Consider the following 16,131-nt stretch of genomic DNA (forward strand, 5'->3'; position numbering starts at 1 on the left):
AGGGTTTACCTTACCTTTAACGACACGTTCATTCCATTCCATCAACGTAATGAATGCGAGACCCTGCATAAACCGCATGCAATTACATTACATTTAATTACATTCGCCGGTCCTGAGTCGGCTCTACCTGTACCTTGCTTGCAGCACAGCCGTTCAGACCATCAAACCAAACGAAAATACTCCGGGATTCAGGGTGGAGATGTGCTAATGGGGGGTGGGGGGGTAGGGGGGGGGTCTTCTTTAAGTGCCGTGTCCCTGTGGTTAGCACACTGACCTTGCCTTTCTTTATGCAGGTGTTAATTGTGTCCAGGAGGTCGGCTCGATTTTTGTCGCTCTTTGGCAGTTCCATCAGCTCTTTGCCGATGAGCTCCCCTTTGTGGTACCCCATCATCTTCTCAAAGGCGGGGTTCACGTACTGTCGCAGAAGGACAAATGCGCATGCATCACTTGATCTTTGAAATGCAATTTCAACGCAGCAATTTATGTACTGATTGGTTTGATATGCAGAAGACTAAAGAGAAATACTTATTTTTTCATTTGTTAGTCTGTTAGGTTGTCAGCCCACTTGAGAAAATGAATGTGTTTAGTACATCAGTACCTGTTACAGTTTTATAAGTCCTTAAATCACCTGAGGAATCTGCCAAGTCTAACATCCTCCATTTTAGATAACAGACTTTCTGTTGCAGCTTCAACTTTGCGTGATTGTTATTCAGTCCAATCCAGTACTGTAGATATCATGCATGGGTCGATATATAAATTACTTACAAAAGTATTCACTTTTATCATAAATTTCCCTTGATTGCACACATAGTTTGATTATATGCAGTGCAATCGTTTTGACCACAATTGTTACTGGAATTTTTAAACAGTTTTTCCATACAAAGCAAAAAACACAGAATAGTGAGTGCCTCGAATGATTGATTTAGGACCTTGATTTAATCAGTTTTAAGGAGAATTACTGCTTGCCATGATGCCCTTCATTTAATTATGGCTGAAATGGGAGAGGATGCTGATCTGACCACTAGGCCCATGACTGATTTCTCACCGAGCCCGCCGGGCCCTTCTAACTGTCCCTGTTCTCACCTGTATGACATGGTCCTCACTGGTGATCTCTACTGCCTCCTGGCAGTGTTCCAGTGCAGTGAATACTGAGTTACAGGCCCTGAAAGACATCAGCACACAATGCACACAGCCTTCAACAAACTGATGAGTGACTGCACATAAGTGACTACCCCATCTTTGGTATTACATGCTATTACAATGTAGATTTTCAATATTACGCAACTATTGTAATGGAGTGTTCAGGCAAAAAAGGACAATCAACCAGAAAATGACAAATTCAACATATTTTACATAAAAACCAAGTTAAGGCTGATGCTTTAAAATACTGTAGTCTGCCTGAGAAGGAGAGATGGTGTCAAGTCAGTGCAGAAAGCCCTTTGGCTTTGCCAATCACAGCAGCCATCTCCATGCTTTCCGAATTACCAAGACTCAGCGCCTGAGTGATCATGGTACCAGTGCTAGCCGATATGGTTGGGTTCAGCCTTACCTCAGTTTAAACTGTGAGCGTACCTCCCCATGTTCAATCTGGATGAGCTCATTGTAGCAGGCAGAGACTGTGCTGTTCTCCACAAATCTCTGAAAGACAAGATAACACATCAAGGACAGGGGGATAACGCTATCAAATTTCATGCCCGAAATGTGCTGGTGAGGGCAGAAAGAAATCCTCTGCGTAGGTGACACATTCTGGATTATGATAACATTCTAAAAGGCTTACATTTCTGGAGATGAATCTTATTACAATGGCATAATGAATAATAAATACATGAAAAGGCAACGTAAGAGTCTATCAATCTTCTAGAACAGAGAAAAAACCTAAAGCAGTGATTTAAACTCATACTCATTTTAAGGCCGTTCTAAGTGTTACAAACATTGTTTTTTAATAAGCCATCATTATTTTTGTCTTAACCTCCAATCCTTGGATGTAAGATGTAAGAAAACAAGAGGACTATAAAAAAAACATCCAGCTTAGAATCACAGTTGGCTAAAATAATGCTTCAGCAAAACCACTGGCTGGATATGTTTTGAGGGTGCCTTGTCCAACAATAGCACTTGTAGTAGGCCAACCACAGACATCAAATAGTGAAAAATATTTGATAAATGAAAAGGAACATCTCCTTTGGATTTCCGCATTATTATTCCCTGTAATTACACGTACAGCTTGTCTTGTTCAGATTTCAAAAGGGAGGAGATGTTAGATATGGGCAGGACATTCTATCCCATCAGTCACAAGTGGGATCGGATTTCACAGCTAAAAATCAATGTTGTCACGAGTGAGGGAGCGTACAAAAGTGGTACAATAAAGATAGTTCAACAGTGTACTGATACTCCACTTACGTAAAAAAATGTAATAATTACTGCCACTATATCAAACAGGAAAGCACAGGCATTGTCAGCTATTACATAAGACCAGTCAGATTCAGGATAAAGGATGGGTGATGTCAACAATGGCGACCTGATGCCCTACATCAGGAGCAGCAGAAAGATGAAAATGATATAGGCTACAGGGGGATTTTAAATGACCCGTCTGTTGTCTTGTCCCAGCATTGGCATGACTGCATCAGTAAACATGGCCCCGGTTCAGGTGCCGAGCTCATGCTTTGTAGCCAATCCCGGCATTGGGACGGAGCCGAAATCAACCCAATCTAAATCACGGAATCCAGCATCTATTAGCCGGATAAAACGGAACACAATTTACCCTGCAGCAATTTGCCCCTGATGTCTACTCAGTGTAATCCTCAAGGTTCCTTGGCATCAGGTCTGTGCAGAGACTCCCAGAGTGGCCAACAATAACAAGCTCATCTATGATTAATTAAATAGGCAGATATGGATTCCCTATGAAAATACTGAGCTCAGAATAATATGGGTTGATCTTCTTTATTGTCTTTTAGGCCTAAAGTTATTCAAGCATACGCACACTGCATTAGGCCTAAAGACTAGTTATCCCTTGTGGAATCACCCTTTAACCACGACAACACATCTGCGTGATGTATGATGATGGAGGAACATGGCGTGCCTACTGCCTTAATACTCTGTGCTACTTGAACTAGTGATGAGGCTAGCTTGGACATAGCAAGGTGGATAGAAAGGATAATCCCCAAAGCCGCAATCATTTTTAAAATGTATTTTGTCCACAACGCCTCATGGTGCGACGGTCAATCAAGCGCCCCACACGCATGAGCGAGCTCACACGCACTGTGTCTTCCCAAGAGGTGTATGAGAAGGTAGAGCCCAGCTTGACCGTGAAGAGGGGGGAGGATGAGGTTAAGCGTACGTACTCTGCTGAAGCCTGCGTTGAGAAGAGGCAGGACAGAGGGCTCCTCCTGATCCTGTGGTCTAATCACAAAAAAAAAAAAAAAACAGCACACATAAAGCATTACACATCCCTGGTCTGGGAGGACTGCTCTGGCTTTGTGAGTTTAGTTTCTTATGTAACTCAATCAATCAGGATAGATTATTACTGGTATGAAATACTTGGGAGACCACAAATTCATGAATTTAATTATAGGTACACATCATCACATACGTCCTTGCTTACTTATTTTGGCCTCATTATGTTAAGAGGCACAAAAAGCCTCTTCAGAGCCTCTCCGTCTCTGGCTGTTTTCAAGCTTTCCAGCTGAGCCCTGGTCTGTTACATATCATTACAGATAATTATAAGGCTCATTCTACAATCAAATTCCTATTACTAATAGTGTATATACAAATATGTGCTTGTTATCTTGCAGAATATTATCTATGTAATGCAGGGCTGTCCAACCCTATTCCTGGGGGATCTACTATGCTGTAGGTTTTCATTTCAACCCTAATTTGGCCCACCTGATTCTACTAATCAGCAGCTCAATGAGATCTCCAGCCGTTGAATGAGGTGTGCTTCATTATGGCTGGAATGAAAACATAAAGGATGGTAGATCTCAAGGAACAGGGTTGAGTAGCCAGTGCTGTCTTTCTTCTTAATTATTTTACAAATAGTTGATTTTGGTAAGCCTAAGGTTTGGCCTTGTCTCCGACTGTTTTTGTCTTGTTTTGTTTTTGCGTACAAAGCAGAACTCCAGAGGATCTCCACGGTGTTGCAATAAGTATGGGGACACCGGGACACTCACATTTGCGGGACCACTGCTAAAATGACAGCATGCTCAGAAGGCTTGGTGGCACGGATTGACCTACAAAAGAAAGCGCGAACAGTAATGAGTTTATTATTTCAAGCGCTACTCATACCATTAAATTAAATATGGTTAATTCCATTTCAATTTAATTCAAGAAATATAATCCATTTATATTGTGGCAGGTAATATTTGTCAATATTATATCACATTTTAGTAGTAGGGTGTAGTGTACAATGTAATATATAACTGGATGTGGGTTCTATGAGTTAGAAACACTGACACTGTGGATGTAGGTACTGTGAGTTAAAGAATCTCAGGCACTGTTGACGTCAGTACTGAGAATTAGAGACACTCAGACACTGTGGATGTAAGTACTTTGTATAAAAGACACTGACACTACAGATGCCAGTATTGTCAAGAGCTGTTCAAAAATTAAATATTCAGAATTGGTTTTAATCGTATTGCTGTACAGGACAATTTGAATCACCAAGTTACTAATATGGGCTCTCAGTTAAATGCAAGAAAATCCTGCAGCAATAGCAACTGCGGAGTAAAACACACCATTGACTACCACAGAATGTAAAAGAGTTTTTTAAAAGTCCAACAGCAAAATTGGTGCTAATATGCAAAAGCGCCCTAATTTAAATTGCAAACTAACAGCTAGAAATGGCATATTCACATTCCTAAGACCCATGATAGTGTGCGTGCAATCTCTGCGTGCTGCCAAATACTGTAGAGCAGTATCACCGCATTAGAAGACTGTTCTCGCAATGTTGCAATCTTGATGTTAGCGACAGCTTGATAGCTTAATATTAAAACAAATAAATGCTCCAGCCAAATACATGAGGTAAGCAGACCTTAAGATTAATATCAGCTTAATGTGAAATGTCAACAGAGTTGACACCGTTGGCAAAATCCATGCCTTAGCCAAACTCAACTATACTGTATTAGCCCTTCTGACTGACTTTATAGAGGAAGGAAACATAATTTTATGTTTTAATATTAACTGTCTAATATGCGTGAGATAAGTGTATTCACAGAAGGGCTATGCCCCGTATGGCTCTGATAAGCACTGATAAATGCTACTTGTGTTGGGGAGAGCAAACAGCACATTGGCACATGACACATACCTTCTGTGCCACTGTCTGTGAGGTCTGCTTGGAAATATACATAAGAACTCATGTTTGAAGATGGCAATGGACCACTCAGTCCGTATTCAGGCTCACAATTTTCCTTTCCGAGTATCAAACACTGACAAGCCTGGGATTGAACAACCTGGGGGCCTCGGCTTTTGCAGATATTCAATGAACATTGAGCGGAAATGGAAAACAATGGATATGCCTACAGATCTATATCACACAAAACAAGCAAGGCCTTTGCTGTTATATCCACCTGGTATATCTCCGTCCCTACCCTTATAACCTGTATCTATTTTTTACTGCCACTTTAGCTCTCCGTAATGTCACAGCCACCCCAGCACACCTGCAGACTGCCTCGGCTTCAAAGTAGCGGGAGTGCCTTCCATCAACGACGACGATCTCGTGGTGCTTGTCCAGGAAGCACTCGACGGCGGACTCCGGCGTCCGGGCGATGTTGCACCGGAAGCCCGCGCGGTCACACGCCCACCAAAACGCGTCGCTCTGGCTGTCCTCCTTCGCAAAGACCAGCAAGACCTGGGAGTGGGTGGGAGGAGGGGGGGAAGGGGCATTTAGAGTGCTGCGTTCCATACTGAAAGGGCCCTCTCCAGAAGGAGAACAGTTACAGCACATCTGCCTGAGGCATAGAATGAGACTGCTACAACCCTCAGCTGCCTACCCTCTTCAGGCTCAAAACATGACAATGCTTCCAATGTTCCTGATGTTCACTCAGAAACAAGGCTCGCAAAGTTTCGAGCAAGTAGACGTCTAGCCGAACTAGCCTTGGGTGCAGGCCAAATATATTCCATTATGATCAGACCATTGCCGCTCTTTACATTAATCATACATAAAGTTGCTGCATAGCCATGGGCAAGGAGCAATGTTATATAGTAATTTAATCATAATTCATTGTCGACCTCTGACTCAAGTTATGCTTGCTCAGAAGCAGCTGCTTTGTAATTGATAAACAAAGTGGAATTTATTTTCCTTCTAATGGAGCTCACGGATGTGGGAAACATAAGCAAAACAAATATGGACTAAACTTTACTCACTTAGGAGCAGCTTCCAGAACAGTTTGGGATCTGATATATGGGGGGGAAATGAAGGATTATGGGACAAATAGCTAAAACAGGTGGAACCAAAAATGGCAATTAATTAGAGAACAGCAAACCATGTGACTCATGTCCAAAGATCTGAGCCACCAATGCACTGTCAGCATAATTTTCCTACAAGAAGATGTTGGACTGTTGCCTGATGGTTGCTAAAAACCAGAGGCCTTCATCTCCTGATGTTTTTACCGAGTGTTTGGCTATTTATTGCAGTTTGTGCTGCTCTGGTATTCTGCGTCGGGCACCTCGATTATTATTGGATGCTGGGAGGTTTTCTGTGTGGTTACTCCTGGATTAATCACACCGTATGATTCATTACCGTTGCATTCCTGCAACAGGGCAGGTTGTGCTCTATAAATATCCACTCCTGTAATCTGTCCACCACATAATCCTCTGCGTTACAGCGAGAACACATGCAGGGCTCCAGGAAATTCCATTTTTAGATTTTCATTTTGACAGTTCTCTGAGCAATCCCTAGTGTTCAGGCAAATTGTAATGCTAAGACTGGTCGCATGATTCATTTGGGCAATTTTTTTAGCATGATAGTGCACCGTAATCATATTACAGATCCATTTATGATTATTAAAAAAAATGCAATACAGAAAAATGCAGGGACCATGTCCTCTCTCATGCATGCTCTCTCTCTCTCTCTTTCACAGACACACAAACACACATACACACACACACAAGAGAATGTATTTTGGTCACTGGCTGCATTATTTTGGTATCAGAAAGATTTTTTGGGATATGAGGAACACATAGACTGAACTCAAAAGTTCACACAATTACGCCTTCATTCTCATAACCCTGAATGTCCACAGAGTTCAGGTGACACAAAAGAATGCCTCCCTCCTTAAAAAAATAAAAAAATTTAAAAAAAACTTCCAACAAAGGAAAAGCTTATTCAGGACTGTCCAAGAACAGTGCAAACAAAAGGCAATTAAAAAAAACTCTCATATTTAAACTGAATAAAATAAAGCAGCCTGTCTCTTTTATCTCTCAGTAAAGAGTAATAAAATGTTAATGAAAGATAAATCCAAGTGAGCAGATGTTAAACTTAGGCTTGTGCGGCATCTGTTGCTCTTAATAGGTCAGTCCAGGAACTAGCTCCCCTTCAAACAGTGGGAGACAGGAAGCAAGAGAGAAACTGTCTACAGGCAGCTGGCCAGTGTCCAGTATCAACAAGCCTGTTCACTACTGTCTCACAGCATCACAATCTCCCCAGACTGGGGAACCGGGCACACAAGGCAAGGTTTCAATCAAGGCACACACAGGAAGAAGCACTGGGCAGCCAAAATAAAACCAAAATGAAGAGAGAAGCAGCAAGAATGCACCATAACGAAAGGGAAATATTTGGTGTTTCGGTGTAAAGCTGAGCTTGAATATGATTAAGTGAATAAGGGCTCAAATCTGAAAATCATACAAACAAAAATGGCAGTAATTAGTTAAAAAAAAAACAGACATAATCACAATAAGCTTTGGACGGCTCAACAGTACCAGCAGGAAGTGGGTGGCCACAGGAAAAAAAGTAAAAATAAAGTAAATCATCTAACACTCAATAATTTGTTATGTTCACACTTCTAAATCTGCATCATTCACACTTCGAGACAAAAAAAAACTGTGGTTTGCTTGAGCCTGGATCCTATTTCTCATAAATGTCAGAATGGAGTCTTAAGATGTTTCTAACAGGCATCTTGTTGCCTGTGTTGAAGCAGCTTCCAGCTTGCAGCATGCTCTGGAGTCTCGCTCCAGTCTGCCTCTGATGCCACCGCCAGGGGAGGAATGTGGCCCGCGATTCCATCATCTGAAGACCAAGCGGCTAAGCCCCGCCCCTTTCCCGTCACCCTCAGTCCTACCACCTCTCTGCCTGCCGTACGGGAAGAGTTCAAAGCCCGCGAAGCGAGTCTTACAAGACGGGTCGTCGCGATGGCGAGGGGGCGACGAAGAGGAGAGAAAAAAAAAAGGCCATAATATTTGCAGAGGCCTGTGAAAGGTCAACACGCTTTCATCCTGTCGAGGTTGTGCTACCATGGAGCGTCCCTGAGAAATTCCACACAGCACAGCAGAGGCGGGCAGCCGCTGGCGATGACCCCCGCCCCCCCCATCCCCGTGCGCCCTGCGCTGACGGACAGGGCCACACAGGGTCGCCACCTCACTGCGCCTGCTGCTCCTCAGCGCCCTGAACCCTGCCAGCACCCTAGCGTCACACGAGCAGCGGCGAGAGACCGAGCACAGGACAGACTACGCAGACAGAGAAGAACCAAGGAGGGGCAGAACTTTGAGAGGCAGGAATAGCTTCATTAGCTGGAAGAAAACAAGAAAGAGCAGGAAAAAAATGAAAAAATGAAGCAGTGACTCGAGGTAAACTGTATGGAAGCCAATAAACCAGGTTGGCCACCATCTGCTGGGTAGCCGGGTGCATTTGGAAGGGAGAAAAAGACAGAATACTTGGGCAACCATGTGGTGCAAGGCTGCCCTCTCAAGCTATTCACAAATCCTCCTGGGGATTGAATCCCTGCCATGGTACTTACTGTACTGTGAACCGATCTCTATCTGCAACCCCCCCTGCTTTCCCCATAGGAATAACTCAAAATACATGACGGTCCACTCTCCATTACAAAACAAATTTGAACACTCAGCTATTGAACACTCAGCTATGACTTCACCACAACTGCCTCACGAATGTTCTTTCAACCCAGTGCTGTTTGTTGCGAAGAAAAACAGTTGACTCCAAACAGTAAGGCTGTGTATATATACTGGACACATAAGGAGTGCCTATAGCCAACTCATAAGTCATTTCCTTAAGGCTCTATTACGTACATGTTCATTAATCACTGAAAACACCTTCACACTCCCATCAGCCTGAAAGGATGGCAGGGCCTATCACACACCTTTCTTTAGGGCTCCTGGGCACCAGAGGACTGTGCCACATTGCCACAATGTGTGCCCAAAATATACTGATTGTTTGTGGCAGGACAGTAAATCTGGGGGCAGAATTCAAACATGCCAGAAAGTCAAGCGTCACAAGGCTGACTGACCTCAAAGGAGGCTTATCTGCGTGATGTTGCCAATCAGATATTTTATGAAGCGGAAAGGCTAATCCACAATGTTTGCACACCCCAGTCAGACATTTATGTTTGGGCGACACCAAATTATAGAGCCTTGCCACTTAAAGCTGCATGCCCACTGGCATGGCCCCACTGTGCCACACTATTAGTGGATGTAAAGTAATACTGTGAAAACATACAGCGCCGTGAAAAAGTATTTGACTGCAGTCAGCCCTGTTGAATCGAGACCTCACTCATACTGAACCTCACCATCAGAGTGAAGTAGTCACATTATGCCACATTCAAAGAAAATTCCACAAGAGAAATAAGTTGTTGAAATCATAGGCATAGATTTCGGGGGGGATGCAGGGGATACGTCCCCCTCAATATTTAGAACACGTGCATTTGTCCCCCTGAATTTTGTGTTTTCCTTTACATAAATAAAGACATTTCCACCATAAATTCATGCAGAGAAGGCACAAATTGGTGCAAAAAAATCACCAGAATGCAGGAAATGAAGTGTTTGATGCTCAACATTTCCTGAGGGAGGACCCCCAGACCCCCCACTTAATGTGTCCCCCCCAATGTTCAAACTAAATCTATGCCACTGGTTGAAATATATCAGTCTGGAAAGGGTCACAAAGCCATTTCAAAGGCTCAGAGTCTCCACTAAACCACAGTGAGAGCTATTCTCTCCAAATGGAGAACACTTGGAACAGTCTTCAGAACAATCTTCCCAGGAGTGGCCAGCCTGCCAAAATTTCTCCAAGCGACAACTCCTCCAGGAAGTCATAAAAGATCCCAGAAGAACACCCAATGAACTGAAGGCCTCTCTAGCCTCAGCTATAAGGTCAGTGTTTATGACTCTACAATAAGAAAGAGACTGAGAAAAAATGTGATTCATGGGAGAATAGCAAGACAGAGACCACTGAGCTGACAGAAACACCAATGCTTGTCTCACATTTTCAAAACAGCACCTGGATGATCCCCAAGTCATTTGAGATAATGCTCTATGGACAGATGAGTCGAGAGCAAAACCTTTTGGACAATATGGGTCCCATTATGTTTGGTGTAATACAGCCAAATACAACATTTCACAGTAAGAACATCATATCACTAAGTCAAACATGGTGCTGGTAGGGTGATGGTGCGGGCATGCTTAGCTGCCTCGGGACCTGGATGACATTATTGAAGGAACCATGAATTCTGCTCTGTACCATCATCTGTCTGTGAACTGAAGCTGAAGAGCAATTGGGTTATGGAGCATGACAATGATCCAAAACAGAAAAGCGAGGATTTGGATTCGCCTAGTCAAAGTCCTGACTTGAACCCAATAGAGATGCTGCGACAGGACCTCAAACTAGCAGTTTTGAAAATCTACCAATTTGTCTGAATTAAAGCAGTTCTGCAAAGAAGAGTGGGCTAAAATTCTTCCACAGCGATATAAAAGACTGATAACAGATTATAGGAAGCATTTGGTTGCAGTTATTGCTGCTACCAAATAAATTAAATAGTAATAATGCTTTGTGTTTACTCAGGTTCCCTTTATATTTTTTCCAAAGATCTGAATAACTTTGTTTGTTTTTTCATGGCACTATAGCAGTGCACCTCAGATTAAATAAATGCAGTATAATTCTATAACAAGTATATTCCCAGATGTTTATTCCTTTGAGCATGTTTGTGTTAAAAATATTCGGCATGCCAGGGATGCAGGAACTATATTGGTTGCAATTTCAGTTAAAGATTACAGATGAACAGCATTGGATTCATTGTATCCAAAGCACCATTGCCATTTATTAGATTCTGTAGGCCTAGTTTATCTTTCAAAGGCAAGATATCAGCCACAGAAATGGAAACGAGTATTTAATTGCTGAGCATTCAAGTACTTACTGCCAGCACACAGATACTTAAGCAATGGTGTTTCCATGGAGTTGACACTTTACTCTAAATTTGAAATCATGTTGGATTGGCCTTCGAAACTGCTCAAGGCACAGCACTTGTTCCTTTATATTTTGCTCCATCCCACCCCCAAGCCCCATTTTTCTATGTAAAAGGTGAATTGTTCGGGTAAAGAGATAAACCATCTATTGTAAAGCTTCCATAGTGAAATTGAAAAATAAAAATGAATGTGATAATTGATGGTGGATTGGTTTATGACCTACTCTGGCACCCATCACATCCCCTGATCCACCTGATGCCAGCAGATGGCTTAAACAGTAAATGACTTAACACTTGTCAGAAATATCTTCTTTTTTATTTTACATAGGGAACCTATACATATATACAAAAGATCTTTATTGGTGAAGATTCTTAAATATTGCTGGAGCAACTAATTTCCCCCCTTTCAGCCTCCATAAAATACGTATAATTTCTTTATCTTTACATTATATTCATCTGCCTATGCTTTTTCCTACAGTCACTTCTCTCTCATGAATAAACACAATACATTTCTTCACAGAGCAAAAGGCAATAACAATATGGAGCGATTGTTCAGGAGCTTGCTTGTGACCAGAAGGTTGTAGGATCAGATTCTACTGTACCCTGGAGCAAGATCCTTAACCTGATTTGCTTAAATGTATATCCAGCTGTACAAATGGAGCACATTAAATGTAAGCTATGCAAGACATCCTGGATAAGGTCATACATAAATAATATATTATCATAAATTAAATTTAATTTACAGTGTTACAGGTATCATGTACCCCTGAAGGGCACAGACAGAGTTTTACCACTGCAGGCCACCCCCCGATATCCTAAGAGGCTAACTGTCTGCAGGCATGAGCCAGCTAGCCAGAGCAAGAACTGTAACCTCATTTATAAGAAACTATGTAAATATGACCAACCCAGAATATCCAGAGGGACTTAGCATTAACAAAGCCTGGATATTTAATATATTTTTTGGTCAAATTAGGGAATTTGCCAGAACAAAATGTTGGTTCTGTTAATCTCTGGCTGAATTGCTTTCAATCATGGTCTCAGACTTGTGATTCTGCAGTTATTTAAACAACTCTGGCTACAAGAGAAAGCAGAGGACAAACACAATGCTATTCTGGATGACTTTCCTTACCTAAAATAAGTATAAATAACACACAGCAAGTGGGTGCTGTGTAGGAATAAATGTCTGCTAGAGTATGTGATGCATATCACTTACTGTTTACACAAAATTATGTAGTCGTATAGTCGAACTTTCAAGAACAGCTGTTTTGAAAATGAAACCATTTACATATTTGTGAAACCCCATTTACTGATTTGTGAAACCATTTACATAGTTGTGAAACCTTTTACGTATTTGTCAAACCTCATTTACAGATTTGTGAAACCATCTAAGTATTTGTGACTTTTGCTACAAAATACCTCCATATGCTCAGTCCTTATCCAGGCTGGACACTGATGAAGTTTCATTTGCACATGAAAAATAATTGTCTGTTGTTAAATCTGACCTCTTTGTAATGCAGCGACGTACGTATTTCATTCAGAGTCGCAAAAGTCACACCGGGTCACCCGACATGCTGCACAAAATAAATGACTTACTGAATGAGCGTTGTACAGAGACAGACAACTGTCATTAAGAAGGCATCTTTGCTTCACTTCACACATAACCTTAACAAGGCAGGTTTATGATGAAGTTACAAGGATCCCAACTGCATGAACAACTTAACATTATCTGTGTTTAATGCGTTGCCTTTATTTCGTGATTCGGTTGCTTCCAAGGAAAATATTTAATATGAATTGTTTCTAGGAGCCATGAGATATCATCTGACACTCCTACTGTAGATTTAACAGAAGGCAGTGGAAAACCACACAGTGTTGAACTGCTTTTTACAGTTCAAGAAACCGAATGTGGAGCATCACACGGTCAATTTTCCCAACCCCTTGGTCTCACGCCTCATGCAAGGATTTTCGCATTCACTGGTATTCAATCATTCAAGTGCAAAAGCTCTGCTCGCGATGTTGACTGCCAGTGCACTGATCACAAGACCAGCAGATCACAGTTACCATGTTCTGAAAGAAGCCAGCCCAAAGGGCAGAAAGCATAAGAAAAAAATCATTGTCATCTATGGTCGGCCTGCAAACAGAGCCTAACTGCATCTATAAAATTCGTACATGCCTGAAACCACTAAACATTACGCCAGTATCCATATACGCCTTCCTCAAGCCCGGCACGTAAAGTATTCCAGCATTTAATGGGTACTCACAGAGCTGGTTTACCCAGAGTTGGATTACTGGGACACCTGAGAATGAAATGACTGCAATTTCAAATGTGTGTGTTTTAAAAAAAAATACCTTACAGTAAATTACATCTCTATTAGCAGGAGGTATAACATGCAGAGAAATTAGGTCATAGCATTGCTGTCTTGTTCTCTTATTAGTTGGAGTTTATTGGAATAAGGTTCATGACTCCAGCAGGCTTCGGTAAAGCAGACATTCATACCGCCTGTCCGCTGCGTTGCCAGGCGGCTTTCATGCGTTTTATTTTATGACGTTAAATAACGTGCAAATATGAGGCACAAGGTGAAATGACGTTACCACATGTGCATTGCACCTAACAAGCTGAACACTGTAATGATTTTGGAATCAGCCTAAAAGGCTTGACATCTTCACCTTAAATTGCACCGTCTCTAATGGTGAAACAAAATACGAAATGACTAAACTTGAAAACATGCACCTGCCATCACACAAAGGATAACTATTTTGCAACAGGGATATAATTTTTTTTTACTATTTAGCAAAACATTAAAGCAAAGGCTCTTATTATTGGATCACACCAAACCTGACAGAGAAAGAGATCCTATAACTGATCCATGTTGCATTTTGAAAGACTTTTGACTATTTGAAAGAAGTATTACTTGATTGATCATGTACTTCAAACATATTTAGGTCAAATCAGTTCATCGGTTTATCAACCACTTAAATGGGATTCGAGAAACAAAGTTCTATTATTATAATAGATTGTACAAACTTAATAGAGTGCACAGATGTGGTTGTACAAAAGCAGATTATATTGTGAAGTCTTCAAAGGACAGTATAGGCCTAATTACTTTCAAAGTGGATGAATCAGATGTAGATTTGCTTGGCCCCACATGGTCTGGGTCTCTTAGATTAACTGTGTCTGTCACCATCTTGCCTCAGACTCTTTCAGCTTGACTTAATCCAAGTGCCCGGTTAAGAGAATCCGGAGTCTTCAAACAATTAACACTGAGTGCATTTGGAGACTCGTTACTTTTTGTGATTAATCAAGCATCTGCGGGCAAGCACAATTCTATCTCATGTGAAAAGAATGCACTCTTGCCCAACTGCTAATTTACATTTTTCCTGATTCAACATGGGCATGACAACATGGGAAAACATTGATCTGTGGGTTGCAGTCTACAAGGCCACCTCAAACCAAATGAGGCAGGTAAACACTGCGTTAACTTACATAAAGAGAACAGTTTCCCAAGAGTTTCCTATTTCAAGAAATGAATGCAGGAATCTTGAACGGTCACCTGAAACTGAAGGAACCCTGAATGTGTAAAAATTGTAGTTTCTGTTTTACCTGAATAGGCTCTTGGGTCAGTCGCATTGGACCTATGCATTCCTCTGTGGAAGAGACCTGCATAAAAGAAGATGAAGAAAAGGTGAGAATAGTAAAAAAAATAATGGGCAATAAAAATCAACAACAAAAGCTAATAACAGGCCCTCATTTACCATCACAGACTGCCCATCCACAAACATCTCCAGCCAGTCTTACACCATTGACCTCTTTGCCATTTGTACACAGGGACGTAATGTCACCCGGAAAGACACTCAGTGTGAGCGTCCACTCGGATGAGACAAGAGTGTGTTAACCTGTTGCTGGCCGGGCAGGTTGCTTTGTTGTAGTGTGCGGCTCTCGTGTAGCAGGCGGTTGGTAGTGTGCGGCTCTCGTGTAGCAGGCGGTTGGCAGTGTGCGGCTCTCGTGTAGCAGGTGGTTGGTAGTGTGCGGCTCTCGTGTAGCAAGCGGTTGGTAGTGTGCGGCTCTCGAGTAGCAGGCGGTTGGTAGTGGTCGGCTCTCGTGTAGCAGGCGGTTGGTAGTGTGTGGCTCTCGAGTAGCAGGCGGTTGGTAGTGTGCGGCTCTCGTGTAGCAGGCGGTTGGTAGTGTGCGGCTCTCGAGTAGCAGGCGGTTGGTAGTGTGCGGCTCTCGGGTCGCAGGCGGTTGGTAGTGTGCGGCTCTCGTGTAGCAGGCGGTTGGTAGTGTGCGGCTCTCGGGTAGCAGGCGGTTGGTAGTGTGCGGCTCTTGGGTAGCAGGCGGTTGGTAGAGTCCGGCTCTTGGGTAGCAGGCGGTTGGTAATGTGTGCGGCTCTCGTGTAGCAGGCGGTTGGTAGTGTGCGGCTCTCGGGTCGCAGGCGGTTGGTAGTGTGCGGCTCTCGGGTAGCAGGCGGTTGGTAGTGTGCGGATCTAGGGTAGCAGGCGGTTGGTAGTGTGCGGCTCTCATGTAGCAGGGTACAGCAGGCGGATGGTAGTGTGCGGCTCTAGGGTAGCAGGCGGTTGGTAGTGTGCGGCTCTCGTGCAGCAGGCGGTTGGTAGTGTGCGGCTCTCGTGTAGCAGGCGGTTGGTAGTGTGCGGCTCTCGTGCAGCAGGCGGTTGGTAGTGTGCGGCTCTCGTGTAGCAGGCGGTTGGTAGTGTGCGGCTCTCGAGTAGCAGGCGGTTGGTA

At 42.8% G+C, this 16,131-nt stretch overlaps 1 protein-coding gene across 3 annotated transcripts in view; it reads right to left on the reverse strand.

The window, feature by feature from the left end:
- Positions 1-16,131, reverse strand: part of pde8b (phosphodiesterase 8B) — a 55,159-nt gene that overhangs the window by 21,451 nt on the left and 17,577 nt on the right. For 2 of the 3 annotated variants that reach the window (XM_064308743.1, XM_064308742.1), the window contains exons 2-8: positions 14,995-15,051; positions 5,649-5,839; positions 4,164-4,223; positions 3,339-3,396; positions 1,550-1,638; positions 1,084-1,162; positions 275-415 (exon numbers count right to left, since the gene is read on the reverse strand). In XM_064308743.1, the coding sequence (XP_064164813.1) occupies positions 275-415; positions 1,084-1,162; positions 1,550-1,638; positions 3,339-3,396; positions 4,164-4,223; positions 5,649-5,839; positions 14,995-15,051 (675 nt within the window). Of the gene's footprint in view, positions 1-274; positions 416-1,083; positions 1,163-1,549; positions 1,639-3,338; positions 3,397-4,163; positions 4,224-5,648; positions 5,840-14,994; positions 15,052-15,146; positions 15,343-16,131 lie in introns of those variants that run through there. The other variant, XM_064308744.1, reaches the window with a different exon arrangement.

This window comes from Anguilla rostrata, chromosome 14, assembly GCF_018555375.3.
Source record: "Anguilla rostrata isolate EN2019 chromosome 14, ASM1855537v3, whole genome shotgun sequence".
NCBI lineage: Eukaryota > Metazoa > Chordata > Actinopteri > Anguilliformes > Anguillidae > Anguilla > Anguilla rostrata.